The sequence below is a fragment of the Lutra lutra genome, chromosome 17, assembly GCF_902655055.1.
Source record: "Lutra lutra chromosome 17, mLutLut1.2, whole genome shotgun sequence".
NCBI classification, from domain to species: domain Eukaryota; kingdom Metazoa; phylum Chordata; class Mammalia; order Carnivora; family Mustelidae; genus Lutra; species Lutra lutra.
Genome location: NC_062294.1, coordinates 52,587,043 through 52,613,037, shown reverse-complemented (window position 1 = coordinate 52,613,037; position 25,995 = coordinate 52,587,043). Strand labels below are relative to the sequence as shown.

The window sequence follows — 25,995 nt, the reverse complement described above, 5'->3', positions numbered from 1 at the left end:
GAACGCAGATCTGTGTGACTTCTAGTCTAGACCTTGCCATTACTCTCCTGGAGGAATGGGAGTAAAGTTAGGAGCAGTTACCGTATGCCAGGCCCCCGTCTAAATCTTGCACTCCTCTTGGCTCTCTGAGCCAGGATCACAACAACCTCGTGAGGAGCTTCATTGGCTTTTGGCTGGAGGGCCTGCTAGCTGGGTCTTTGCCTGAACTCCTCCCATATTTCCTCCCTAGATGTCTTCTGTATTTTCGAGGCTTTTCATAAAATGATGCCTGGAAGCCCTTCCTCCTCCACTCTACTCACCTCTCCCCAGGAAATTTCAGCAATTCCCAACAGGCAGAACCCCATCTCCAGACTGTGGGCTCAAGCCTCAGAGCTCTGGCCACTTATTGGAACACTGACATTCACCCCATCTCATATGAGCTTGGTGTTCCCCGAAACCTACTCCTTCTCATGGGTTCCCATTTTGGAGCCAGTCACTGGGTCAGATCGACGTGCTGTCCTTGCCCCTTCCTTCAGCACCCTCCTTCACAGCCATCAGTTTCTGGCTCTGTCCTTCCTGCCCTGCCTCTTTCTGCCCTTCCTCTTCTTCCCAGCCACATGTCCAGCTCAGCTCAAGCCTCATCCTCTCCCACCTGGACCAAGCCCCAGCCTTCTCCCCACCTCCTGCCTCCTTTCATATTCATCCCCCATGCAGGCTCAGAAGCTCTCTTCCCAATCCTCCTTGCCCCCATCCTCCTCTTTTTTTTTAATCCCAGCAGCATGGTGGTTTCTATGGCTCTCTGCCCACAGAGGTGCTTTCCCACCACCTGGTCTTCACACACACACACACACACACACACACACACACACACACACACTATTCTCTCTGCCCATGACACCCTCCTTTGGTCCCTGCTCAATGTAACAAACTTTACTCATATTTCAAGAGTGCACACAGATGTTACCTAATATAGACAAAATCCCTATCCTTCCAGGACAGGTTAAGTGCATTTTCTGGGTTCCTATGGAACCTACAGCTACCTCTATCACTATCTGCCTTTATTTTTTTTAAAGATTTTATTTATTTGACAGAGAGAAAGAGATCACATGTAGGCAGAGAGGCAGGCAGAGAGAGAGGGGGAAGCAGGCTCCCTGCTGAGCAGAGAGCCCCATGCAGGGCTCGATCTCAGGACCCTGAGATCACGAGATCATGAGATCATGACCTGAGCCAAAGGCAGAGACTCAACCCACTGAGCTACCCAGGCTCCCCCACCATCTGCCTTTAAATAGGGGTGACTCTGACCCTCCCTTGCTCAAAACTCTCCCAAGGAACCCTCTGTGGTGCTGAAATTGTTCATATCTTGACCCGGGTTTTGGTTTTGTGGTTGTTTGCATATGTGAAAACTCATGCACCTGATACTTAAGATTTGTCCATTTATCTGTATGGTTCCATTTTTAGTGTATGCACTGAAGCGAGCATATCCATATATCTGTATGCAAGTTGTGTCTCAATTAAAGCATAAATAACAACAACAACAAAAGCAATAAAATCTCTGAAATCTCCCATCATCCTCAGGAGAAAACCAGGGCTCTTCAGCCTGGCATTGGAGGGCCTGTTTTTCTACAGCTTTATCTTCCTTTCTTTAACAAATAACTTAATGAATTTTTGAAAGATTTTATTTGAGAGAGAGAGAGCATACAAGCATGAGTGGGTGAGGGGCAGAGGGACAAGGAGACTCCCTTCTGAGTGGGGAGACCTTGCAGTGCTCCATCCCAGGACCCCGAGATCATGACCTGAGCCCAAGTCAGATGCTTAATGGACTGAGCCACCCAGATGCCCCCACGGCTTTATCGTCTAAGGTCTAATCGCAGCACATGAATGAACAGTAAGTGATGAGTAAGCTAATGGCACACTGGTCCATTTCCTGCCGATTGTTTGCCCTGCAGGGGACATCTGTGATGTGTGCCAGGCCCATGTGTCTCTTTCCCTCTTTCTGCCAGGAGAGGGGAGAGGAGCTCAGTCTCCCAGCCTCTCTTGCAGCTAGGAGGGGTCGTAACAAACACTTCTGGCCAATGAGACATGAACACAGGTCTGCTGCTGGCTCTGGGAAGGCCACGTCTTTTCTTTATAAAGAAAGGAAGGGACAAGTCCCCTTCTTCCGACAGATGTGATGTATGAAGCCACACCTGCCGGCTCCCGAGCAAGAGGGAAGGGCTGAGAGGATCACAGAGAATCATCGTTCCCTCATCCCCCAGGCTGTGGAGACTGAGCTGTGGGCTCATAGCTGCCCTCCTCCAGACTTGTTTTAGGAGGAAGATAAACCCCTAGTATTTAACCCATTGTTGGGTGTGTTTTGCTATTGCTCAGAAATGTAGTCACCAGTGTTACAAAACCAAAAAACTTCACATAAAAACTCAACACAGGGGTGCGGATCCTGGAGCACTGTATCTAGGGTCCCTGAACCGGAGCCCTCCCAGCTAACGGCACAACAATGGTAATAACAGTAGGATTCCCCAGGAATTCTCTGACTAGACCTTGCTCTGAGCGGCTCACACTGGGGGGGGCTGGAGGTAGCAGAGCTGGAGGTGGGGCCAGGTGGGTGGCGGGGACTGGCCTAGCAGCAGGATGGACAGCACCAGCAGCAGCAGCAGGCCCAGGACAGGGGCCGGGATCAGCGGCGGCCGAGTGATCCTGGTGGGAGGCAGCCCAGTGCTCAGGGAAGGCCCCAGGGTGGGAGGCTGCTGGGGCTGTCTCAACAGGGGGCAGTACCCCAGCGTGTGCCGGCCACCCTCATTCTGGAGATGCCTCGGGGCGCACCTGAGTGGCTCAGGCTGCAGGGAGGGCAGGCAGAGCTGGCCCCAGCCTGGTCTCCTGACTGGGACCAGCTCTCTGGGCACAGGCACCAATGCTTGCTGTGGCTCGGGCTCGGTGGGGCTGCTGGACAGAAAGGAGGGCGAGGCAATCACGCTGACCTTTTCCTCTGCCTCCAGGCCCCTTCCAGTCCCGGTGGGTCCTGTTACCTCTCAGGAGGGCTTTCCAGAACATCTCCAGGATGCGGGTCCCCCAGAGGGCTGGGGAGATTGGCCTGGAGGGACAAAGGAAACAAACTTGAGACTGGGTCCTGGATTGGGAGAGGCCCTTGGTTCAAGCCACTGGACAGAAGTGACCACATGGAAGGGGGTGGAGTGCAGTGTGGCACCCCACAGGGTTGGGTTCCCAGCTCTGATGCCAACAGCTCAGGAGAGATCATCCATCAAGTCAGCTGCGAGGAAACTGAGGTGGGGTCCCATCTCCGTGGAGGGAAGGGGGAGGTAGGCTTTGGGGTCAGGCTGCTCAGAGACCCCCTTTTGGAGGGTTTGGACCCCAAAGGGGCCCAGATGCCTGGCACACGTTCGGGCTCTCATATTCCTACCCTGAGGACCCCGGGCTCCCTGCCTCTCCTCCCCAAGCTTCCCTCCCTATCCCTGCCTGAGAATGGGGACGGGCACCTGCACCATGCCTTGTGGCTTCGAGGAGCACAGCAGCTGGTGTGAGTGGTGCCAGGCGGGGGAGCTGTGACAGTCGCTGTGCCCCAGGGAGTTCTGGGGCTGGCTGGGGCGGCAGCCTTCCTGTGCGTGGGCGCATGTGCGTGTGCATTTTCGCATTCCGGGGGTGTAGCCACGTCTGTGAGGCCTGAGGCTTAGCCTCCGCAGCCCTTTGTGTGTGCTTGGGGAGTCCCCCGGGAACATTCTGGCCGCCCACTGGCCCGCAGGCCTCCCCCCACGGCGCTGTCCGCTCTCATTAGCTATAGCAAGGGCCTTGTTATCTCTTGGCCGAATGATTTTTCTGTCTGCTGGGGAGAAGAGGGGGTGTGGGTGAGGGCTGGGAAGAGCTGCCACTGTGTCACCCTCCTCAAGGCCCCGGAGTGGGTGGGGACTGGGAGGGGGTGCTGGGGACTGCCTACCATGATCTGGGGCACTGCTTCCTCCTCTTCCTCTCTTCTGGGCAACCTGGGGGGACAACAGAGTCACTGCAAGCATCTTGCTTCGACCTGGCTCCCGTTCTCCCACTGTGGGGCTGGATGAGCCTTTAAAGCAGGGGTCTTAGTGGGGAGTGGGCATCACGGATGGGCCTGGGGGTGTCCTGGAGCCCCATGAGCAAGCTGCTGGGTGTAGGTCTGTTGTGCATATTTGGCAGGGGAATTGTCAACAAACTCTCAAAAGAGTGTGTGACCCCCAAAAAGGGTAAGAGGCTCTTTTGATTTTTTCTTCCACTATCTGATGCTACAGCTGGGAGCTGAGGCTTCTGCTCTCTTACTCTCCCAAACACCAGAGACTCGGAGCGGAGACTCAGGGCAGCCACTTCGTGCCTGTGGGGTTGTGCCGCTTTCAGTGAGTGTCAGTCTTACTGGGTCTTCCTTTAGGACAGAGATTCCAGAAGCCAACTGTGTGAGCAAGTTCCCGCACAAATCATTTCTCTTCGGTGGGCAGGCCCTCAGCTTCTGCCCCTCTGAGGGTTGCAGCTGCCCGAGCCCATGAAACACCCCCTCTGGGACTCAGACCTCAAGCTGTGCAACGCAGACGCCTCTTGGAGACCTGGATGGCCATACCACAGGCTACCACCTTCACTGGGGACCAGGGGTCCAGCCCTCCAGCTGCCGCCACCTTGACACCCTCAGGACACAGCTGTGTCTTCAACTAGGACACAAACAGGCATCTCGGCTGGTAAGCCCCCAGCCTCTGCCCTGTCAGACACACAGCTGTCTCATCTCCTGGGATGGCCACTTGGGCCCCCGGGGGCTCCTCCAGCAGCACCTCTCAAGGTCCAAGCCCTCACCCTGGTCAGCTTTAGGGGCCATGGGTTTTACCTCCTCCTTTGCTTCCAGCTTCCAGCTTCCCAGTCTGTGGGTCATACTGCCCTGTTCCTGGGAAATTCAAATGTCCAGCCCCCACCCCCGCTGCTGCTCAGCCCCTTCTCCCTTCCCTTCCCTGGTGACGCAGGGTGGGGGGGGGTCATACCTCCAGAGCCCCCCTCCTGCCCAATCTCAGCTTTCTCAGACAGGTCCAATTAGAGGCCAGTGGCAGGCGGCTCATTAGTTGTCGCAGCCCAGAGCCTGAAGCGGGGTGCAGCAGGAGGCATCACAGGAAACCACAGGTTTCCATAGGAGATAAACCACAGGCCCCAAGGCCAGGCCTGAGGAGGATAGGCCCAGACATCTCGTGCTTTCTCTCTCCCCAGAGGCCTGCCGCTGAGCTTCCTAACAATCACACGTCTGGGGCTCTGGACAGTAATGCTTACAGCACCCCATCACGGGATTTGAACCCAGGCTGTCTGATTCCGGAGTCACCGACTGTCTCTTAACTACCTGGGTGTTCTCCCTGGGCCAGTCTGGGTTTCCTTCATCCCAGGATTCCTTGGAGGCCTTGGGAGAGGTATGTTCAGTGACAGTGACCAAGTGACTGAGCTGTCCCATCAGCCAGACAACTGTCTTCTTGTCTAAGAGTCTCCTATATGAGTACTGCTCCTATGGGACCCCATTCAAGCATCATGTCCCCAGGAAGCCTTCCCCCAGTTGGCTTGAAGTGCCAGATGTCCTCTCAGAACAGGATGGGTCAGAGTCTGTCTCCCTCTAGACCAGGAGATGCTGAAGGCAGGGCTGGGGGTGGCGCATCCTGGTTCACAGGCCAAGGGTCACTTCGGGGGGAGGGAATGAATGAATGAAGGAGGGAATGAGGTACAACTCCCCCCAGGGCTTTTCCAGTCCTTGCACAATGTCCAAGAATGTGGTGTCACCCCAAGCCAGGGGGATGGCTCTGGAAGGAACAAGCTTCTTACCACATTGATCGTTCCTTCCTTCCTCCCTGAAGGTGTGCTAGCTCTCCCTGCAAGTGTCTCTGTGGGAAAAGGCAAGGGTAAGTCTCCTGGGCTGTGACCCCTGCAAGAATTACCCACCTGCTGCTAAAACCTGCCCTCCTCTTGGGCTCCTTCCCTGGGTGCGGGGGGCCGAGCTCTACATCCCCCTCAGCACCCAGGACTCCAGGTCCCCCAAACCTCTCACACTCCCACGAGCTTCTCTTACTCACGTGGACCGAAAGGAAGCCCGGCATTTCCTTCCTGCATCCCCTTCTCCTCCCAGGTTCCTGGTCTGGGGGCAACCCCCGCCCGCCCGCCCGCCCAGCTGTTCTCTCTCAGGACCCAGGTCCTAGTTTCTCCTTCCCTGCGGCCTCAGTCGCCAACCTGACACTGTTTCCTAAATACATCCCTGAGCTCCAGGCTTGTGCACCCACTGACCCCAGGTAGCTCCCTGGCCGTCCCTCAGGATCCCATCTCACTAGGCTGCAAGGTAAGTTTTTTTTTTTTTTAAAGATTTTATTTACTTGTCAGAGAGAGAGAATGAGCACGAGCAGGAGGAGGGGAAGAGGGAGAAGCAGACTCCCTGCTGAGCAGGGAGCCTGATGTGGGACTCGATCCCAGGACACTGGGATCGTGACCTGAGCTGAAGGCAGACGCCCAACCCACTAAGCCGCCCAGGTGTCCCTGCAAGGTAAGTCTGATGTCTCTCTGACTTCTCCCTTCCTAGCACCCCAGACACCCCAGCCCCGTCTCTCCTACCCCACTTCTCTCTGCCCATCCCTCCTCCTCTATCCCAAGGCCCTGGCCTGCCTCAGGCTTTTATCTTCTGGACTCTTGCCCTAGCCTCCTTCCTGGCCTCCCTGCCTCTAGTCAGTCCCCGCGCTCTCCATATAGGCTCCCCACTCCCCCGCCCCCACCAGGGATCTTTCTAGAGGGATCTTTCTATATTGAGAGCTGACCACACCCACTCCCTGCCCTCAGTCATCCTGGGACTCGATGGAGAAAAGTACAATCTCTCTGCTTGATTTACAGGTAATTCCTGTTGTGATCGGGCCCCATGGCTCCCCAGCCTCCCGCCACTCCCTCTGCTGCCCAACCGTGTTCTATGCTTTCATGCCCCACATCCTCGTGTGTGTGCTTTCCCCTGCCAGGAAGGCTTCTCTCTCCTGACACCGCCCAACTTCTCTCTCTTCTCCGAAATAAACTCAAGTGTCGGTTTCCCAGTGACACCTCTCCAGTCTCCTACCTGACACAGGTCTTCCCTTTGCTGGGCTCCCTCAGGGCCTGGCCCCCACCTCTGCACACCCATCACCCTGCATGGGGATGGCCCATTCGCACGATCTTCCCACCAGGCCCCGAGCAGCTTTGCACCTTAATTCTAGGACCCAGAGCTGGTAGCACCCTGAGGCCTGGATCAGTGCTCCTTTAGATGGGGTGTCAAGAGCCCCCAGAGGAATTCACTCTGACTCACACCTCCTCAGAAGGACGTGACTCTGCCACCCATAGGCTACGTGACTGGGAATGTGTGACCTCTCTGAGCCTCAGTTTCCCATGGGTAACAGGATGAGGAGTGAGGATGCCTACCTTGCAGAGATACTGGGGGAGGTAAATGAAAAATCGGGGTGCATGGGTGGCTCAGTTGGTTAAGCTGTTAAGCATCTGACTCTTGGTTTCTCCTCAGGTCATGATCTCAGGGTGGTGAGATGAAGTCCCATGTTGGCTCCGTGCTCAGTGTGGAGCCTGCTTGAGACTGTTTCTCCCTCTCCCTCTCCTTCTCCCCCAACTTGCGCTCACACGAGCTCTCTCGCTCTCTCAAATAAATAAACAAATCTTTAAAAAAGAAACCAAACAGCACAGGCATTGAAGGGAAATGCAAAAGCTTCTCTCAACCCAGGGAGAAAGTGAGCAAAGAAATGAGTTTCTCCTTTCAGAATGGTGAACAGTATAATTCTGAAGCAGTCTTATTTTCAAGACAACGCAGTTACAGACCTGTTAGCAATATTTCCTTAAAAAAAAAAAAAAGCAGACAGACAGAGAGACTTCTGGCACTAATAGATTAAAATCTCTATTTTAATAGAGATGAGTTGTCTCGGTTGTTTCGAAGGATGTGGAAATACTGCTCAGGTAATTACAGAAGTCATAAAACAACCGCCATGGCTGAGTTCAAGATTTCCACATGGGCTTGCTAAGCTGTTCTTACGGTGCCTTCTATCCCCAAAGTAAAAGCTTAATGTATCTTTACGGTATCCGGAGGAACGATTCACTTCGTGACTTCCCCCCGCAGGACCATTGTAAACGCAGGGCTTCCAGACAGTGCTTTCCCAATGACAAAACTACCACTGTGCTGTTTGCATTCGCTTTGTTTGCTCTTGTCTACTCCCCTGGAGGGCCAGTCCCCAGAGGGCAGGGATGGTGTTCTGCCTGGCTCCGGCCTGTGTCCAGAAGGCCCTTGGTCAATGTCTGCCCATGGAATGGGCAGCAAGCTCGTGGCACATGGGAGTCCCAGGCCCCTCTTCCAGCTCCTGGACTCTAGTGGTTTCAGAGCCCCCCCACCCATGCTCACCAGTGTCCCAGCCGGGGCTTCAGGCAGAAGCTCCACTTCCTCATCCGTCTCAATGATGACCTCCTCCCACTGCCACACTCCACACAGAGGGCTGGAGAGAGCAGCGGCTGCCACTTCTTGTTTCTGGGAGAGGAGAAGCTGTTTCTGAGGTCAGGAGGGCCAGGTGAAGGCAGAAGATGGGTCAGAGATGGGGATGGACACATGCTGAGGCATGGGGTAGGAGGAGCTGGGTGGGGGGCTGTGTGGCGAGGGTGAGGCTGGGCTGGGGAGCAGGTGGAGGCAAGACCTGGGAAGGGTTTGGCAGCAGGACCAAGGATTGGGGTAGGAATGAGGTAAAGGACTGAGATGGTCCTGGGGGGGAGATGGGGTGGGTGTGAATCAGGGCTGCGTCAGAGCTGTGGCCGGCGGGGGGTTGGGATGTTCCCGAGGAGCCAGGCCTACCTGCCGAATGGCCTCGATCTCCACGCCCAGTGACGGGGGCAGCAGCCTGGTCCAGCCCACTCTTCTCGCCTGGGCCCCTTCCAGTAGCCTGGCCACATGGTCAAGGGGCGGCTCTCTCTGCGCCTGCCCCTACGGGTCAGTCCACCCACTCTGAGGAGGCTGCTCTGCCCACCCTGTGGCTGGAGGTTGGGGGCCCCTGCCTGTGGGCTCCCCTCCTGCCTCCTTTACCCCTGATGTTCCACTCACCCATCCGGCCCCTCATGGGTCTGACTCAGCTGCTCCTCCAGATGTGAGATTTCCAGCCTCAGTTCCTGCAAAGGAGGGAGTGGGGGACCCCTGTCTTTCTGTTCTTCTCTATCTCCCGGCCTTGGGCTCCTTTTACAGTCAATTCCACTCCCCTGACTTCTTTGGGCTCCTCCAGACATATATTGCCAAGGGACAAGAGGAAGAAAGCAGTGACAGAAACTTAGGAAGCCAAAGAGAGACAGAGAGCAGCAGGAACGGAGAAGGTAAGCCAGCAGCCCGGGAAACTAAGAACAAGAGACATGGACGGACACAGACTCACAGAGAGGCAAAGACATGCGAGGGGCAGGAGAAGCCTAATGATCAGGGACCAACGGAGGGTAGAGTCACCCCTGGAGACAGACAGACTAAATCAAAGAAAGGCAGACACACAGAGAGATGGGCAGGGGAAATGCACTGACAAGACTCCCACAGAGAATGAAAATGGACCGGAGGTGGAGATACACAGGGTGCGAGAGAGAGAGAGAGAGAGAGAGAGAGAGAGAGAGAGAGAGAGAGAGAAAGGAACAGAAGACAAGTGAAAAGGCCAGAGACACACACACTCCACAAGGCAGACAGGCGCAGAGGGAGGCAGTGAACGCAGAGACGGCAGAAGAGCAGGGCCAGGCAGCGGGCCGAGGGCGGGAAGGCTGCAGGCTACCTGGGTGGTCGTTCTGTACTCCTCCAACGTCTTGGCCAGACTCTCCGCATGGCGAGTGCGCTGGGGAAGCCCAACAAAGCCCAGTAAGACGGGGCCCAGCTCCGCCAAGATGCAGAGGCAGGGGTAGGGGAGATGGGCAGGGTGAGCTTGGGGGAGGAGCTATGGCCTGAGGGAGAGCATCAGGTTTCTAGGTCCTGCAGGGACAGGCTTGCCAGGCCAGGGGAACCCTCTGACCTCTCTGTGCTGCTTATCCAGGGCTAAGACCCAGGCAGGACTCCCAGACCTTGGGGCAGGAGCACATGGAAGGCAAATGTCCCCTCGCCACCCCCAGGCCCCTCACCTCTGAGAGGACAGCATCTCGTTGGCAAATGAGGCGTTCGCACTCATAGAGCTGCCGCTGCCGAGGAAGGAGTCCATCCATCTGTCCGGCCTCCCAGGACAGGCCTCAGCGGGCGCTGCCCTCCCCAGCCCACCCAGCTCTCCGGAGCCCCACTCCTCAACCTCCCGTGATGTCTCTGGACATCAGCCACCCAGAGAGGGATTTCAGCCGAGCTGCCAGGAGCCCTGGGAGCCTGACGGCTCGATGAAGTCCCCGCTCTCACTCGGCTGGAAGGGCTGAAGTTGGTAGAAGTGACACTTAGGAAGGGGTGGCACCTTCAAAGCCTCCTTCTCCGTGGCCAGCTCCTCACTCCTCCTTTTGACTCCATCCTGCTCCGCCAGCAGCTTCCCGTTCTGGAAGAAGGAAGGACCACTTCGGCCAACAGTAATGTTAGCGCCCGCAGCTGACATTTCCTGATCACCTGACGGACAACTCGTGCTGAGCGCGTTATGTATTTGGGCCCATTGAATCCCTCCACCCCGCCTACGAGATCTCAGCCGTGTTTTCTCTGTCTGTCACGGGTGCTCATCTGAGGAGACAGGATCCACTCCACGGGGCTCATAACAGTATCTGCGAGCACGTCTGAGCACCTTGCCCGCGTTACCTCAGGTCTCCTCTCCCATCGTGCAGATAACGGCAAGTGGGGCACAGAAAAGTTGAGCCCCGCGCCCCCAGGCTGTACAGGAGGTAATTCATTGCAAACACACACTACTCTATGTTAATAAGCACAGAGCATTTAGAACAGTGCCTGGCACATACCAAATGTTCAGGAAATACAAAATATATATTTTAAAAATACTTTCAAAACTTCACATTCTAAATATTTTCACACACATGTGAGTAAAAATACCAGTATAATGGACTCCCACTGCCCACTAGCTAGCTTCAATAATTATTTATATTTTCCTAGTTTCTTCCCTATTCTCCAAGTTTTGTTGTTGTTGTTGTTGTTGAACAGATGACTCTAAACCAAATGCCAGGTAGCCTGTGATTTCTGCCTAGAACGACTCTGGCATTTTAATTTCCTACTTAAGGAATTGTTTACTTTACCAAACTCACACCACCATGATCACGCTTAACAAAAGTAATAATTCCTTACTACAATCTTGTATCAAATTTGTGGATTTTTCTTTTCTTTTCTTTTCTTTCCATTTTGGTTGTCTCACAAAGGTCTTTTCACATTTAGTTTGTTTGTAGGAGGATCCAAAGAAGGTTGACTGTGGCTTTTGGTTGAAATGTCTCATTTCTTTTCCTCTGACAATGGTCGCCCACCTGTCCTAACCCAGGTACTTTTTGAGGCACGTCTTTTGGGGAATAAATCAAGTTATTTGTCCTGTAGAATTTGTGCATTCAGATTTGGCTTCCTGAGTTCTCATTCCCTCCACAGGACGTTCATCATATTTGTCCAACCTCTTCATTTCCTTGAAACTGGTGGGTAGATCCAGCACCCTGTCCAAGCTCCTGTTCAATTTTGGGGGGAGGAAGATTTCCTGGGTGCTGCTATGCATGTCACGTTGTGCCATTTGGGAAGAACGTCATGTCTGGTTGTTAATGTTTTCATTGGTTTCACCTTCTGATTTTACAGAGGAAATTGATAAGTGGAGAGGCTAAGAAACTTGGCCAAGGTCACTTGGTGAGTGAGTAGACTCACCAAATCGGACTCTCTCTGGGGTGAGACGCAGCCCCGGGTGAGAATGGGGAACAGCTTCATCTCTGGCCTCAGGGAGCTCATCGCTAGAGGTGGGGACCGGTGCCGAAGCAGATGATAACTCAGGAGGCAGACTCTGATGAGGCCTAGGGCCTGGGCCCTGTGCAGCCTGGATGAGGGGCCTTCGGAAGTGGCAGGGCTAGGCCACCCTGAATCCTCCAGGGGGAGAATTATCTGAGAAAACAAGGGGGCCAGGAAAGGGGCAGCCCATGCCAGCTGTGAAACGGGATCTGACAATAAAGTGGCCCCAAATCCAGTCGAGAGTTTCCAGGCACCAAAAACTTAGCAACTTGTGCTGACTTCGATGTGTAGCAGCCATGGGCAAAAGCATTTCAGGGCCGGGAGGCAGTTGGAGTTCCCTTGCCACGCCCCTCCTCCCCATGCCCCTGGGGACACCAGGGCCAGTTCCGCCCTCTCTCCAGCTGGATGGGCTCCAAGTCCTCCATCAGCCGTCCCTCCTTCTTGGTCTCCGCGGGCCTGGGCTGCCAGGTGAAGGGCAGAGGAAGGACAGGCCAGGAATGCTGTGTCAACATCTGTCCACCTGGTGGGGATTTGGAGGCTGGATTCTGGGCTGCCCAGCAGGGAACCTGGTTACTCAGCCTCTCCTGCCTTCTTCTGCAGTAACCCGAGCCCTGCTCTGAAGATTCTTTGTAGGAAAGCCGAGTATCCTGAGTGTCCCTTACACCAGCATTATTCTCCTGTAACTTGAGAACTCCATCTATAGATGCTCTGTAGGCTGCTGTGGGCAGGGGGAAGGTAGGGAGGGAGGCAACCAAGAATAGCTCCGGTTTATCGAGCGCCTAGGATGTCCCAGGCGCTGCTCAAGGCACTTGACCTGGCAGCAGGCCTTCTGCGCTGGGAGGAGGCAGAGATTGCTGGCTGCAATTCACCCTTCGGAGTCCTTCCGCTTTCGTTGGGGGTCCACTCTCCAGGGGAGAAAGTGGCTCCTAGCCCCACTCCGGAGGGGTGAGTAAGAGGAAGATTCGGGAGATCTCGGCAGATTCAGGAGAATTGACTGGTTAGCTAACCCAGCAGCCATTCTCGCTCCCTCTCACTGCTCATCTCCCACTCGAGGCAGAGGAAGGTCAAATATTCTCCCAGCATCCCTTGCAGCTGGGGATGTCATGTGATCCAATTCCTGCCAGCGTGATGGGAGAGGTATGCTGGGATAGTGGGTATAGTGGGGGTGCTTTTCCTTCTGACGAAAGGAGAGCCATAGGAGGAGCATTAGCTGGGCCCGCTTGCCCCTCTTTGAATAAGGCCACGAGGGTGGAGCAGTCGCAGCCATCTGAGATCACGAGGCCATCGGCCAATGAACAAGCCCAAATCACCAAACCAACACGGAGAACTTCAAAGTCTCTTGTTAATGAAGTGAGTGTCCTTTGGATTGAAGCCACCATTTCCTCAGTGTTCTCTTCCTTGGAGCTGAAAGTGTTTTGGGCCATCCAGGATTGGAGTGCCCATACCAGGGAGTGGTTTGGCTATAATCATATAATGTCACTTTATATAAGAGGGAGGGTTCTGCCATGGGGCTTTAGGGAAAATCTCTTCTTGCTCTTTCTTTTTTTTTTTTTTTTTAAGATTTATTTATTTATTTGTCAGAGAGAGAGCACAAGCAGGGAGAGTGACAGGCAGAGGCAGAGAGAGAGGCAGGCTCCCTGCTGAGCAAGGAACCCAAAGTGAGACTTGATCCCAGGACCCTGGGTGGGATCATGACCTGCGCCAAAGGCAACAGCTTAACTGACTGAGCCACCTAGGTGTCCCATCTCCTTGTTCTTAAAGAGAGATGTTCTGGAAGAAAACAGTCACATCCTGCCTGAACCCCATGCCTCACACTGTGGCAACCATCCCATGGTGAGATTCCCGTCGTCCCAGTGGACGGAATTTTCATGGAAGAGCCAGAGAACAATAGTGGGAAAATTTTGGATTTAAATGTAAAACCCAGGGGTGCCTGGGTGCCTCAGTTTGTTGGGCATCTGCCTTTGGCTTGGGTCATGGTCCTGGGGTTCTGGGATCGAGTCCCACATTGGGCTCCTTGCTCTGCGGAGAGCCTGCTTCTCCCTCTCCCTCTGCCTCTGCCTGCTGATCCCCCTGCTTGTGCTCTCTTTCACTATCAAATAAATAAAATCTTTTTTTAAAAAAATAGTAAAAGCCATAACACAGATGTAGGACAAAGAGACTTGGGGGGATCGGGCAGAATCAGTATCATTGTCTGGACTGGGCAGAAATCCTTAGGGCAGGGGAGGGGTGGAGGAGGGTCAAAGAAGAGAGTAGAGGGAAAACAGGCCCTGCGCCAGCCCCAAACCCCGGGTTAGCTGCGAAGGGTGGAGAGGAAGGTTGCAGTTGGACCACACTCCCGCTGGGATGTCTGGGAATCTGAGAGGGAGCATTTCTCAGCTCAGTCTCAGAACCAGCAAGGCCTGTGAGTAACAGAATGGAGATGGCTGTGTGTGGACTGGAGGCAGAGAGGCCCAACAAGGCCCCTTGTGGCCACAAAGTCTCAGGAAATCAGCTAAGCCTCCTTTATGGCCCTGGAAGGGTGTGGGAGGGGCTGAGGAAGTACCCCAGAGGCTCTCGTGTCTTGGGGGCTCCAGAGGGCCACGGGCAACAGATGCAGTGAGAACTGGATGTCCAGAGACCAGGGCAATGCCAGCCTCCAAGGGGACGCCAGCGTGTGGTGGTGACTAAGGCTGAGGACCAGATGGGATGATGAGCATCAATCTCGTGACCAGCAGAGAGAACAGACGTTGAGAGAGGACGGCAGCCTCCTGGAACACTGAGATGCCGTGTGGGTCTTCAGCCACTTAGATGCCACCTTGCAGAGGGGTGGTGACGAGTTTCATCGATTGATGAGTTTCAGTTTCCACCTAAAAAGGACTAGGTGGGCCCAGATGTACTAAGATCATGTCCTCTGTGTCAGACAGAACGGGGCTCAAATCGGACATGTGGTTGAACTGGGCCATTGTGGACACTGCGCTAGGCCCCCAGCTGAGCACTGTCATTTGTTTCTAAGACGATCCTGCCGAACAGATAGTCTCCTCCCATTCTCAGAGAATAAAACAAAGGCTTGGGAAGGGGGAGTCACATGCCTGAAGGTGGCAGAGATGGGATGTGAACTCAGGACTGACTTCAAAGCCTGTGTTCTTTCCACCATAAAAAATGCTAACATATGAGCAACAGGGGTAAACTTTCAGCGAGCACTGCCCATGGGTCCTGCCTCGTGCCTAAGACTACAAGCATCTCCGGGACGCCTGGGTGGCTCAGTTGGTTAAGCAGCTGCCTTCGGCTCAGGTCATGATCCCAGCGTCCTGGGATCGAGTCCCGCATCGGGCTCCTTGCTCGTCAGGGAACCTGCCTCTCCCTCTGCCTCTGCCTGCCATTCTGTCTGCCTGTGCTCACTCTCTCTCCCTCGCTCTCTCTGACAAATAAATAAATAAAATCTTTAAAAAAAAAAAAAAAAAAAAAAAAAAGACTACAAGCATCTCCGTGTTTAAATCCCACACCACCCAACGAGGGAGGTTGTTATTTTGGCCACTGCTACAAGTGAAGTACAGAGAGGAGATGGGACTGACCCATGCTTACGTAGGCAACCCCAGCACAGGCCCAGGCAGTCCGCCCCATGCCCAACAGTTTTACCAACCAGGGCACACAGCGCTGTGACTTTCAGAGACACTCGTACATTGCTGGGATTCTGGAATCTCCCTCTACAGACTGTCAGGGTGTTTGGGTGCAGGCTGCTAGAGGTGTTTGGGGGCAGCAGGGGTAGGGCGGGAGATCCCTGGGACTGGGGGAGGGGTAGGGGTGGGTACTGGGCCTCAGCTCACCTCCTCCTGCAGAGTCTCCATCTCGGCCACCAAATGCTGCTGTTCCTTTTCCTGAAAGACCCCAGAGAGAGGACAAAGGCTTCTTTTTGGGCCTCCTTGCCTTCTCCCTTCTCCCACACCTGGGAACCCATCCTGCCTGGGTCTGGGTCATGGAGGAGCAAGGCTGGGAGAACAGGTCTGGGAGCCCTGATGGCTCCTGTTGTCCCCTCTGTCATGAGAGGGGTGGCAAATAGATCTGCACCCTGAGTCAGATCAAGCAGGACCTGGGGTCAGGGAGGAAGCAGGGGTAACCTCTGCCCCTTCCCATTCCACTGTCAGGCTCTGTTGCTCCGACTCCAAGAAAGGGGGAAGGAAGAAGGCACCTTTGTACCCCTTGCCCAGAACCTACCGTCTGCCGGGCCTGGGCCAGGAGGCTGCGATTCTGCTCCTCCAGGCCCTTGGCCAGAGTCTTCAGGTCCTCCAGCTCCTCGTCCACGGCCTTGGCCCACTGCAGGGCCTGCTGGGTGCTGAGGGGGGCCGCACGCGAGGGAAATAGAGACCAGAGAGACAGAGCCACTCAGAGAGTCAGAAGCAACAGAGAAATCCTGACAGGGACCTGGGGGGTTGGGGTGGGGTGGGACACGGAAACCCAGAGGGAAAAGCGGGGAAAGAACCTCGCGCAGGACACAGAGCCCCAGTTTCTACATAAAAAACTAAGGGGTGGGACAGAAACCTGGAAAGAGCAGGAGATTAAAATAAAGGGAATGTGACAGATACGAGAAAGACCACAGGGCAGGCATAGGGGGCAGATATAGAGACACAGAGAAGAGTAGAGAGGGGAGTCTGAACCCAAGAGGCTGAGTGACAAGAGCCAGGGAAACACAAAAGAGAAAGAGGAAGAGCAGACGGGACAGCGCAGGGTGGAAGACAGGGAAGGAGGTGCAGGGAGAGCACGTGGAGAGCCCACCTGCGAAGCTGCTTGCGCAGGGCCGCGATCTCCTCCCCGAGGCGTGTGGACCCCTCCTCGGCGGTCTCCAGGCTGCGCTGGAGCTTGGCGTTCTCCCCGGCCAGCCTGCGGTTGCTGAGCTCCAGGTCCTCCAGGCTGCTCAGCAGGTCGGCGGTGGCGGGCCTGGGGTCAGGGAGGGGCTGGTCACCGGCCACAGCTCCCACCCACTTCCCTTCCCAGGTGGGGGCGGCAGTGGTGGGGAAATGAGGCTTTTCTAGAGAATGAGGAACAGGAGAGAGACTGCCCTGCTCTCCCAGGCCTAGCAGCACAGCCGCCCCGACAACCCATCCCTCACCCCCCCCCCAAGGACCCCGCCGAGGCCTATGGCAGGGAGGCTGGAGGGCATGGGCCGTGGGGAAGGTGTTGGGGGGTGCATAGGTACAGCTCAGCTCTGGGGTCTTCGCCTCCAAAGCTCTCCAGGTTGGCTGGCTCCTCAGCTTCTGGGCATCCTGGAGGGAGACAGACAGAGGGTGGTGGGCTCCTCGGTGACCTTAGGTGTCGGGGAGCCCCAGGACTTGGGCTTGGCCTCTATTAGCCTCACCCTCGCATTTGCCCTGGGTCATCTCATCTGCTCCTGGGGCTACGATTATATCCACCGTCTGAAAGGCCTCTTGCTCACTGATACCCTGAGCTCAGGCTGGAACTCTCTCGAAGCCCTGAATTCATCACAGCACTGGGCAGCAGCACCTTAGCTACCCCCAAACCTGTTCCTCTTCCCGATTTCCTTCCCACCCACTCACCTGGTCACTGGGCTGTCCTGGCTCCCTTGTTCCTCCTCATCTCCACAGTCCCCCTGATTCCAGACCCTCATCTTCCTCCCTGAATCTGCTCCACGCTCCTCACTGTCTCGGCCAGTCCTAGCTCAGGCTTCTCTCTCTCCTCCTGGACCCTCACCACAACCTCATCCCCAACCTCCTGGCCTCCAGCCTCCTCGTCCTGTCCCTTCCCCCACCCAGAGGGGTGTTTCCCTTCCCTTGACCTTGCTGAAAGAGGTCCAAGGGAACATCAACAAAGCTGTGATTATTATTATTTTGCTTTTGTTTTGTTTTTGTAAGGTACAACAGGAACACTTTTTTATGGAGCACCTCGTATGTGTGAGGTCCTGGGGATAAAATGGGGGAAAGGATCAACTAACCAAACAGCAGGACAGGGAACTGAATCAGATGGTCAGATTTCTCCAGGAGAGGAATGCGGGTCTGTGAGCGAGCCCGGAGAGCCAGGGACCACAGTCCGGGGCATCCTCCGGCTTCCCCAGGTGTGGAGGTTTAGGGTTCGGAAGAGCGTGGTGGGCAGGCACCTAGCACATTCCAGGCTGAGCCAGGAGGCCCGAGGGAACAGAGACTAGAGAGTAGGCAGGAGCCCAGTGACGCTGACAAGGAGAAGTAGGCAGGGCCTCGCAGGCCTCTATGATAGGGCTGCAGTTAGGAAGAGGACTTGGAACCAGTCCCTGAAGAAAAAAAAACCCCAAAGCTCAGGGAAGGTGGGGAGGCAGCCATGGAGGTGCCTAGAAAGCCAAACTCATAGCTCCAGGAGAGAGCAAATGTTCCAGGGGTCCCACCCAATGTCCCTGGCTCCCATCCCCAGGTGGGAAGTCCCTCCCACTGTCTGACCCTGGGCCTGCCTGCTTCGTTCTATATATAGTAGTCTCACCAGATGGCGGTTGCTGGGAGGTCAGGGCCCCCTTGAAGGCTGTCTCCTCTTCCAGCTCTAATCCCCTGTATCAAAGGGATGAGGCTTAGAGCCCCCTGCAGCCACCCCCAATCCCGACCAGCCACGCAGGGGGATTGCTGGTGGCAGGAGGAGGGGCCAGGTCAGGTGAGAGCAGGAGCACTGACAGCACCACGGTGGGGAGGAAGGTAAGGCCAGATGGCAAGAGCCCTGAGCCAGATGGAAAAGCAGGAGGGGCAAGGACTGTGTTTGGAGAAGGGATGGGGAAGGGCCTCTGTCAGCCCCCCAATTCCCCCACATCTTCCCTTTCCCTTTTACTTCTGCCTCCTCATCCTAGGAACTTTGTCTTCAGACCCTCCACCACATCCCCCCAACCCCATCTCTTCACTTTTCTCTCATCCTCCTTCAAACCACAGTGGGTCCCGGTGCCCAAAGGATGCTGGCTGCAGTGAGGTTAGATCTTAGGAAGGACTTTCCGGGGGAGGGTTAGAGGTGCAGAGACCCACCCATCCAACTGACAGGCAGCGATCCAGTCCCTCATGACGGCCAGGAAGGTGTCCAAGTCCACAGTGGCCTGAGGGCCCTCCCCATTGGGGTCCAGGTTGCAGGCCAGTGTTTGGAGGCGTGCATCCTGTGGGTCCTGTCCTGTCACAGCCTCCAGGTATGCTAATACGTGGGTCACAGCCACAAGGCCTGGGGACAGAGCATGTCGTGAGGGAGTCTGGGGCAGGTGGGGCAGGGGCATGTGATGGCTTGAAAGTAGGATACCAGTGGCTGGGCTGGTGGCACCCCTGTACCACAGCTTAACCCAGACAGTTTGGGCAAGTCCTTCCCCTCCTCTGAGTCAACCTTTTCACCTGGAAATGGAGCCTGGCCATCGTCACTCACAGGGTGGAGCACGAGGACCTGTTGTACCCCATCAGGCCCACAGTGGCTGCTCTCCCTCCCTCTCCCCAGGCCCTACACTCTTCCATTAATGTCCTCACCCTGAAAGGCCTCCATCCCCTTATCCACTTCCTTCCCGAAGCTTCCCACAATCACCCCCACCTCAACCTGCAGGCCCCCCAAGAAGAGCCCCTTCTCTACAGCTCCCCAGTTCCCAGCAGCCCCCTCTGTTCCTTATTATTCCTCACGTCTCCCAGGCCCACTGCTGCCTGGCCCCCATCCTGCCCCCCACCCCAACCTGTCCTCTGGGTGTCACAAGCTTCGAACGTAGAGTTGAGTATTTGCTCCTCCAAGCTCAGCAGCGTCCCGAGGCTCCCCTCCTCCAACTGGTCCCAGAGGTACACTGGGGAGAGAAAAGGGTCAGCCCCACCCGTGAGAAGAGAGCCAAGAAAGAGTGACCCTAGGTCCTGTGCTCCTGCAGAGGGGAGGGAATTTATTCTGAGCTACTTGGGAGTTGGAGCTGTTGGGGAACAGCAGGAAGCTTTGGGTGGGCGGGGACAGCAACTTAAGGGTCTCTGAGTGGCTTCCTCGCTCTGCACCTTGAGGATGTGGACCCCATCTTTCATGCCAGGAAGTCTCCCTGCTGTCTAATCCTTTGTGTCCAAGCCACTCAGGAGCCCAGAGGTCAAAGGCTCTGAGATCATCCTTTCCTCTTCTCTTCCTCTGCTGTCCAGGCTCTGCTCAGCGGGGGCTAGGAGCAGAGGAGGGCAAAGAAGAGAGGATTCTGGGAGGAGTTGAGGGTGAAGAGGGGCTCAGGAGCCAGGAACAATCCAATAAGGCGCGGACAGCCTGGATCGATTCTGCCGGCCACATCTCCAGTCTCCCAGCCTGCATGGGGCGGGGGAGGGGAGGCGGGTCTCTCCTACCTGAATCCCCAGGCCAGGCTGGCATCATTGGCGCCCACAGCCAGGGGCCTGAGATGAGAGGGGGTGGGTGATCTAGGGAGGGCGGGCGGTGGGGGAGCAGTTAGGAGCTCAGAGCCTAGCCACACGACTGTGGGCATGTCAATTCTCCTTTCGGAGCTTCAGTTTCCCCACCGGTAAAATGGGCAGGTAGTGATCCTTTCCTACCTTACCAGGGCTGGGAGGGCTAGGTTTGTATATGGGAACAGCCCTCCTGACATGAACACACAATGTGCATGTCCCCACAGCTGTTGGTTTACTGCTGTATCCACAGTGTCTGCATATAGTAAGCACTCAATAAATGCTCCAAGATACAGGAGATCCCAGGAGTCGCTGGGACTGGAAGTGACCTTCCAGACTCCCTGCCCTGCCCTTGAACAACTGGGTATAACAGCAGGCCCGGCACAGGCTGCAGGGTCTGACATACCCAAGGGGAGGCCTGAGCAAGGAGCATAGACTCTCTGAGCCACAGTTTCTTCCTCTGGAAAATGGGGGTGTTGCCTCCCTCCTAGGGGAGAACTGAGATAAAATCTAGAAAGGCCCTGGGCCGAAGGCCTGGCAGGTGGTGGAGGCTCAGTCACAGAGCTGAATATTTATCTAGCATTTAGTAGATATCCTTCCTCTTCTGGGGCTTTTCTATGGACCATGGTAGCTGCTATTATTAGCCGCACACTACAGATGAGGAGACTCAAGGCACAGAGAAGTTAGGAACTTGCCCCAGGTCATCTGTTCAACATATGAATGCTCTTTCTTTCTTTCTTTCTTTTTTTTTTTTTTTTTAAATATGGGCTCCATGCCCAATGTAGGACTTGAACTCACGACCCTGAGATCAAGAGTCACACAGTCTACCGACTGAACCATGCAGGAGCCCATGGGCCCTCTATCTAATTCCTTCTACTCTCTGGGGTTCTTTGTAGAGAGCTAGAATTCAGCCCCCTCAGGTTTGAACATTTGAACCCATGCTCTTAGGGAAAGGTGGAGGGGACCCACAAGTTAGGGGACACCAGGGCCCCTCCTGGGGCTTTATCTCTTTTTGCTATGCTCCCCATGTTACCCAGGAGGACCGAGAGCCCAGTGAGCTCACTCCCCAGGGCTGCTCAGCCAGGGAGAGCGGAGCCAGAGTCAGCCCCGGACTGTCTGGTGCAGGGCCATTACATGGGTCTACGGTCCCTTCCTGGGGCCCCTCAGGAACATGTCACTGCTTCTCCTATTCTCTTTCCTTCATTTCCTTTCTCAGTGTCTGTCCCTCTCTCTGTATGTCTCTGCCCTTCTCTAGTTTTCTCTCTGACTCCTCTTCTCCATCTTCCTCCCCATACCTCTCTTTCCGGATCCCTGCCTCTCTATTTTCTTCCTCCTCATTTCTCCCTCTCTGGGTTCTTTTCCCATATCTTGGTGACTCTCCCTTCCCCAAGCCTCTGTCTCCTTCCTCCACTCCCTCCGCTTCTCTTCCTCCCACCCCCAGCCCTCCTCTGTCTCCATCTCTCTACGGTGTGTCCTTCCTTTTCCTTCAGGAGCCTCCCAGAGCTGGCTCAGCCCTCACCCACGGGAGCGGTGGCCGCACGCCCTCTGCTGGTGCCCACGAAGTTGCCATGTTAGTCACTCTCTCCACCTGCCCTTGGGTCCTGACAACCAGGTGTCTGCCCTCCTGCCTTCCCCTCTGGAAAGCCTCCTGAGGCGAGTCCAGGCCTGTGGCCTTGAGAAAAGATGCAGGCTCTGCTGCTGGACACTGGGAGCCTCGAAAAAGCGGTCCTGCCTCTGCCCTAGGGTGGGAGCCTCCTCCCCCATCACAATGAGCTCTCCCACCTAGCAGGTGAATTTCAGAGAAGGCCACCCAGTGTCTTGTCTCCCTGCCTCTTCCTCCCAAAGCTGGTTTTCACGCGGCTTTAGTTTGCATCCATCCAAACAATCAGGGACTATAACTGAGCACCTACAAGCTGGACATTGTTTTAGGGCGGCCACTTGCCACATGCAGTTCTTGAGTATTTGAATTGTGCTGCCTGTGAATTGAGATGCTCTGTTACTGTAAACTACACACCAGGTCTTAAAGCCCTGGTATGAAAATCAAAAGACTATCCCCAATACATTCTTATATTAATTACATGCTGAAAGGATACCATTTTGGATACAGTAAGTTAAATAAAAATCTATTGTTCCCATTTTGCCTGTTTCTTTTTTCTTCTAAATGTGGCTAAATGGGGCCCCTGGGTGGCTCAGAGGGTTGGGCGGCCAGGTCTTGATTTCAGCTCCCGTCATGATCTCAGGGTCCTGGGATCAAGCCCCGTGTGGTGCTCTGCGCTCAGTGGGGAGTCTGTTTGCGGGTCTCTCTCCCTCTGCCCCAACCCCTCCACTCTCTTTCTCTCTCAAATAAATATGTAATTTTTTTTAAATTAAAAAAAAAACCTAAATGTGGTTACTAACAAAATTTAAAATTACAGTTACTGCTGGCATGTTGGACAGCGCTGCTCTAGGGACCAGGAATACCAGGGTGAATAAAACAGACCCCACCTCATGGAACTCAAGTTCTAGTGGGAGAGACAGAGATGAAACAGACAAACAGATGTCCGTGCTATAAAGAGAGGCAGGAGAGGGGAGAGAATGTGAAAGTAAGCTTTTCGAAGGAAGCAGAGATCTGAATGAAGTGAGGGCCGAGCTGGCAGGTTGTTAGGGAAGGGTGCTCCTCCGAGCAGAGGTTTCTGCTCTACTGCCCCAGAGCCAGTGAGATACACAGTGTCCAAACAGCAGGTCCTTCAACGACAGCTCGCTCCCCCACTCCCACCCTGTGCCAAGGTGGAGGCTCAGACACCCAAGCCACCTCTCCCAGGTCCCCGAGGCACAAGCGGGCACCTGCTCCCCCACTGCTCCCTCCTCATCCTCCTACGGGGCAAACAGAGGGCCAAGCCACCTACTTTTGGCAGCGGGGCCATCCGCGCGACTCTCTGGCACATCCATGGGCCACCGTGGTCGTTCCGCAGCTGCTGGAGAGGCTAACAGCCTGCCTCCATCACCGGGAGGGGCTGACAAAGGCTCTCCGACTCTGAGAGCTCCTGGAAGGACAAATGGGAATGGCCTCCTCAGACCAGCCACCCTGCCCCACCTGTGCCCCAGGCCGCTCTGGGTTCTCAGAACCTGTTTGCCCACCCCTGCTGCGACCAGAGCAGCTCCCGCTCAGACCTGTTTTATGGACTGGAGGTGTGGGCTGGGAAAATGGGGGGCCGAGGACGGGGCAGCAGAGATCAAAGAGGGGGGCTAGTGGATGGGGGTCATTGCCTCCTTGCTTCCCCTCTTCCCCCCTTTCTGCCAACAGCCCGTCAAGTCCCCAACCTTGTCCTTCCTGCCCTATGACTCTACCCGTCCCCTCCTCTCCTTCCCTACAGTTCTGGGCCAGGCACCATCCTCTCCCCCTGGACCCTCATCCCATCCTCCTCCCTCGCCTCCCAGTCTTGAGGATCTCCCCTCCAGTCCATCCGTGCTGGGTCCTAGAGCTGACCTGCCCCTCCCCTGCTTAGTGTTCTCCCATGGCTCCCCAGCACCCCAGGGACTGAGCCTAGACCCTGGATCCGGCATCGAAGGCCCTGGATGGCCTGGCCCTGCCTGCCTCCGTGCCCCAAATCACTCTTGCAGTTCCAGGAGCCCTGAGCTACATGCTCTCTCCCAAACTGGCCTGGCTGTGCCCACCTCTAGGTCTCTGCCTGGGATCCTCCTTTTAGCCCTTCCAGTCTTGGCTCACACATCCTCTCCTCTGGGAAAATGTTTCTGAATGAGCTGCTGTCCCTGGGCTCCCACACCACCCTAGGTGACAAGACATTCTGCCCTTATCAGCCTGTATTTGGAACTGTTGGCCTCTTGTGTGAATTTGACCCCATCTTTCTCCTACTCCAACCCCTGCCATGGATCCCTGGTGCCCTCGGGACCAAGTCCCAGCCCCTCTGGCTCGTGTGGGACAAAGTGCTCCCTGCAATTCCTTGACTCATTTTGTCACTATGCTCCCCATTGGCTGACCTCCAGGTCCCTGACACTCATCACAGCCACGGGAACTCTGTATCTTTCCACGGTCTTCCCAGGCCCAAATCACATCACACACACCACCCTCACCTGTGGCCGCTTCCCTGGCTCACAGCCTCTCCAGGGAGCCTTCCCTGAGCCCATGGACCAGTTAGGGACTCCCTCCTCTGTGCCCTGACAATGACCTGTCCTGCTTCCCTTATAACCAGGTTGACTGGTTGTCCAGTATGACTCATTGTCCCAAGTCCAGAGCACTTTTAAGGGTGAGAATGGTGTTAATAATTACACTGGACAACAGTGCCCACTGGAGCTGAACTGGGCACCCTGCGGCACATGGTCAACACAGGGTCACCTGGGGCCTGTCTGTCCTCACCCCACCTGCTCATCACCCCTTTCTTCACCAAGTCCTCCCCTGACCCTGATCTCCCTGGCACCTGCTGGGTCCACACTTCTTGGCAGCTTTTAGAATGTCCTAGAAAAAGCGGCCTTTAAAGGGAGACCGGTCCAGGGTTTGGACAACGGGTGATGGCTGTGGGGCACCAGTGAGGGAGGGTCTGGCACTGGGAGCCCTCAAGAGGGACTGGAGGGTAAACTCCTGGTGAGGGAGTGAGGGAGGGTCTTTGACAGGCAGGTTCGAGCAGGAGGGGGCTAGAGGCAGGTGTTAAGGGGGTCTGGATCTTAAAGCGGTCTCTGACCAGGTTTCTGGGGGTGTTTCTGGATTTCTGGGGTGTCTGGCTGGATTTCAGAGGTCTCTTGAGAGGATCCAGGAGGGGAATATGACAGGAGTTTTGGTGGGTTTGACGAGACTTCTGGGGCTCTCTGAGAGGACTTCGGGGAAGGGAAGGGAGCGTAACAGGATTTGGCGGGGTAGTCTGGTAGGCTCTGAGGGAGAAGTCTGACACAATTTCGAGAAGGTTCTGACAAGATTTCAGGGGTCATCTACGGACTTCTTGCTGAGTCCTTTTCAGTATTTCTGAGGGTATCTGGTCAGGATTTCAGGAAAATTTTAACAAGATTTGGAAGACCTTGATATTGGGGACGCTCCCCCACGATGGGCGGCTCTGACAGGGTTTCTCTGGGGAACCTCGCCACAGCCAGGGCGTACCTGGGCCCGCGTCCCAGTCCCGGGACACCGCGGGGGACCACGACTGACCAACGGCAGTTGCAGGAAAAGAGGACGTGCGTGCGCCGTCCCCGCCGGGAAAACGCGAGAGAGCGCGGGGCGGGACCGAGAACGCGCGCGGTCTCTAAACCCCGCCCCACCTGGGCTCCTCCCCGCGACGCAGGCGCGCCCGGGGGGAAAGCTCGCTCTAGTCTCGTCGGTTACCTGCCACCACGAGGCCGCGCATGCGTAGGGCAACCAGGTCGCGCACATCGCCTAGTGGAGCGGGCGCATGCGTATTGGCCGAGCGCGCCAAGGTTGGAGGAACGTGGGATGGTGGGGGAAGCGAGGGGCGTCCGCGTCCCGTGTGCTGGGGTCTATTCTCCCGCCTCAAGCTTGGGTGCATGGGCCCCAGCAAGGGAGATTTGGATTGAGGGACCCCTTGTCCATCCCCCCACTTCTAATTAGCTACTAAGTCATGCCCTTTCTGCCGTTTGTTCTGTGCCGGGTCACCGTCACAATGATGTCCTACCCTCTCTTGCTCTATTACTCCTACGCCCTCTGTGGCTCTGGTCCCGGAAGGATTCTTTCTCAAACCGTTTCAATCATTCCTTATGAGAGAGAGTGGGGGTAAAATATTCCCAGTTTTCCAGGCTAGAGAAGGGAATTAATCCAAAATCGACTCCCAAGAATAGGGATTTGGGGGGCGCCTGGGTGGCTCA

The 25,995-nt window shown here is 55.5% G+C and overlaps 1 protein-coding gene and 1 long non-coding RNA gene across 10 annotated transcripts; one reads left to right on the top strand and one right to left on the bottom strand.

Moving 5' to 3' along the window:
- Nucleotides 1-2,408: 2,408 nt before the first annotated feature.
- On the bottom strand, nt 2,409-25,752 carry KASH5 (KASH domain containing 5). Of its 8 annotated transcripts, none has more exons than XM_047712198.1 (20): nt 25,499-25,752; nt 23,076-23,213; nt 19,506-19,610; nt 18,829-19,015; nt 18,305-18,369; nt 17,037-17,103; nt 16,616-16,777; nt 16,058-16,175; nt 15,670-15,720; nt 10,413-10,490; nt 10,099-10,155; nt 9,759-9,818; nt 9,062-9,126; nt 8,816-8,903; nt 8,375-8,518; nt 5,794-5,852; nt 3,923-3,968; nt 3,000-3,064; nt 2,797-2,916; nt 2,409-2,670 (listed from the first exon to the last, which is right to left on the bottom strand). In XM_047712198.1, exons 1-20 carry the CDS (start codon nt 25,677-25,679, stop codon nt 2,529-2,531), a joined length of 1,998 nt encoding a protein of 665 aa, XP_047568154.1. In that variant the 5' UTR covers nt 25,680-25,752; the 3' UTR covers nt 2,409-2,528. The 8 variants fall into 8 exon arrangements, with proteins under 8 accessions (XP_047568154.1, XP_047568155.1, XP_047568156.1 ...); XM_047712199.1 differs by having other exon boundaries at nt 2,797-2,913; XM_047712200.1 differs by having other exon boundaries at nt 2,797-2,913; nt 8,375-8,497.
- Nucleotides 3,780-6,374, top strand: LOC125089761 (uncharacterized). 2 transcript variants are annotated; one of them, XR_007124053.1, is made up of 5 exons: nt 3,780-4,202; nt 4,291-4,682; nt 5,197-5,390; nt 5,826-5,870; nt 6,345-6,374. It is a non-coding gene; the product is annotated as an uncharacterized LOC125089761 (long non-coding RNA). The 2 variants fall into 2 exon arrangements; XR_007124052.1 differs by having other exon boundaries at nt 3,781-4,682.
- Nucleotides 25,753-25,995: the final 243 nt, after the last annotated feature.

Coding starts and splice junctions, on each gene's coding strand:
- KASH5 (XM_047712194.1), bottom strand. CDS start 25,679: ATGCACCCAAGCTTGAGGCGGGAGAATAGACCCCAGCACACGGGACGC. Junction 10,156..10,412: donor CGGAGAAGGAGGCTTTGAAG/GTGCCACCCCTT, acceptor CTTCCTCGGCAG/CGGCAGCTCTATGAGTGCGA. Junction 8,519..8,815: donor AGATCGAGGCCATTCGGCAG/GTAGGCCTGGCT, acceptor TCCTGACCTCAG/AAACAGCTTCTCCTCTCCCA.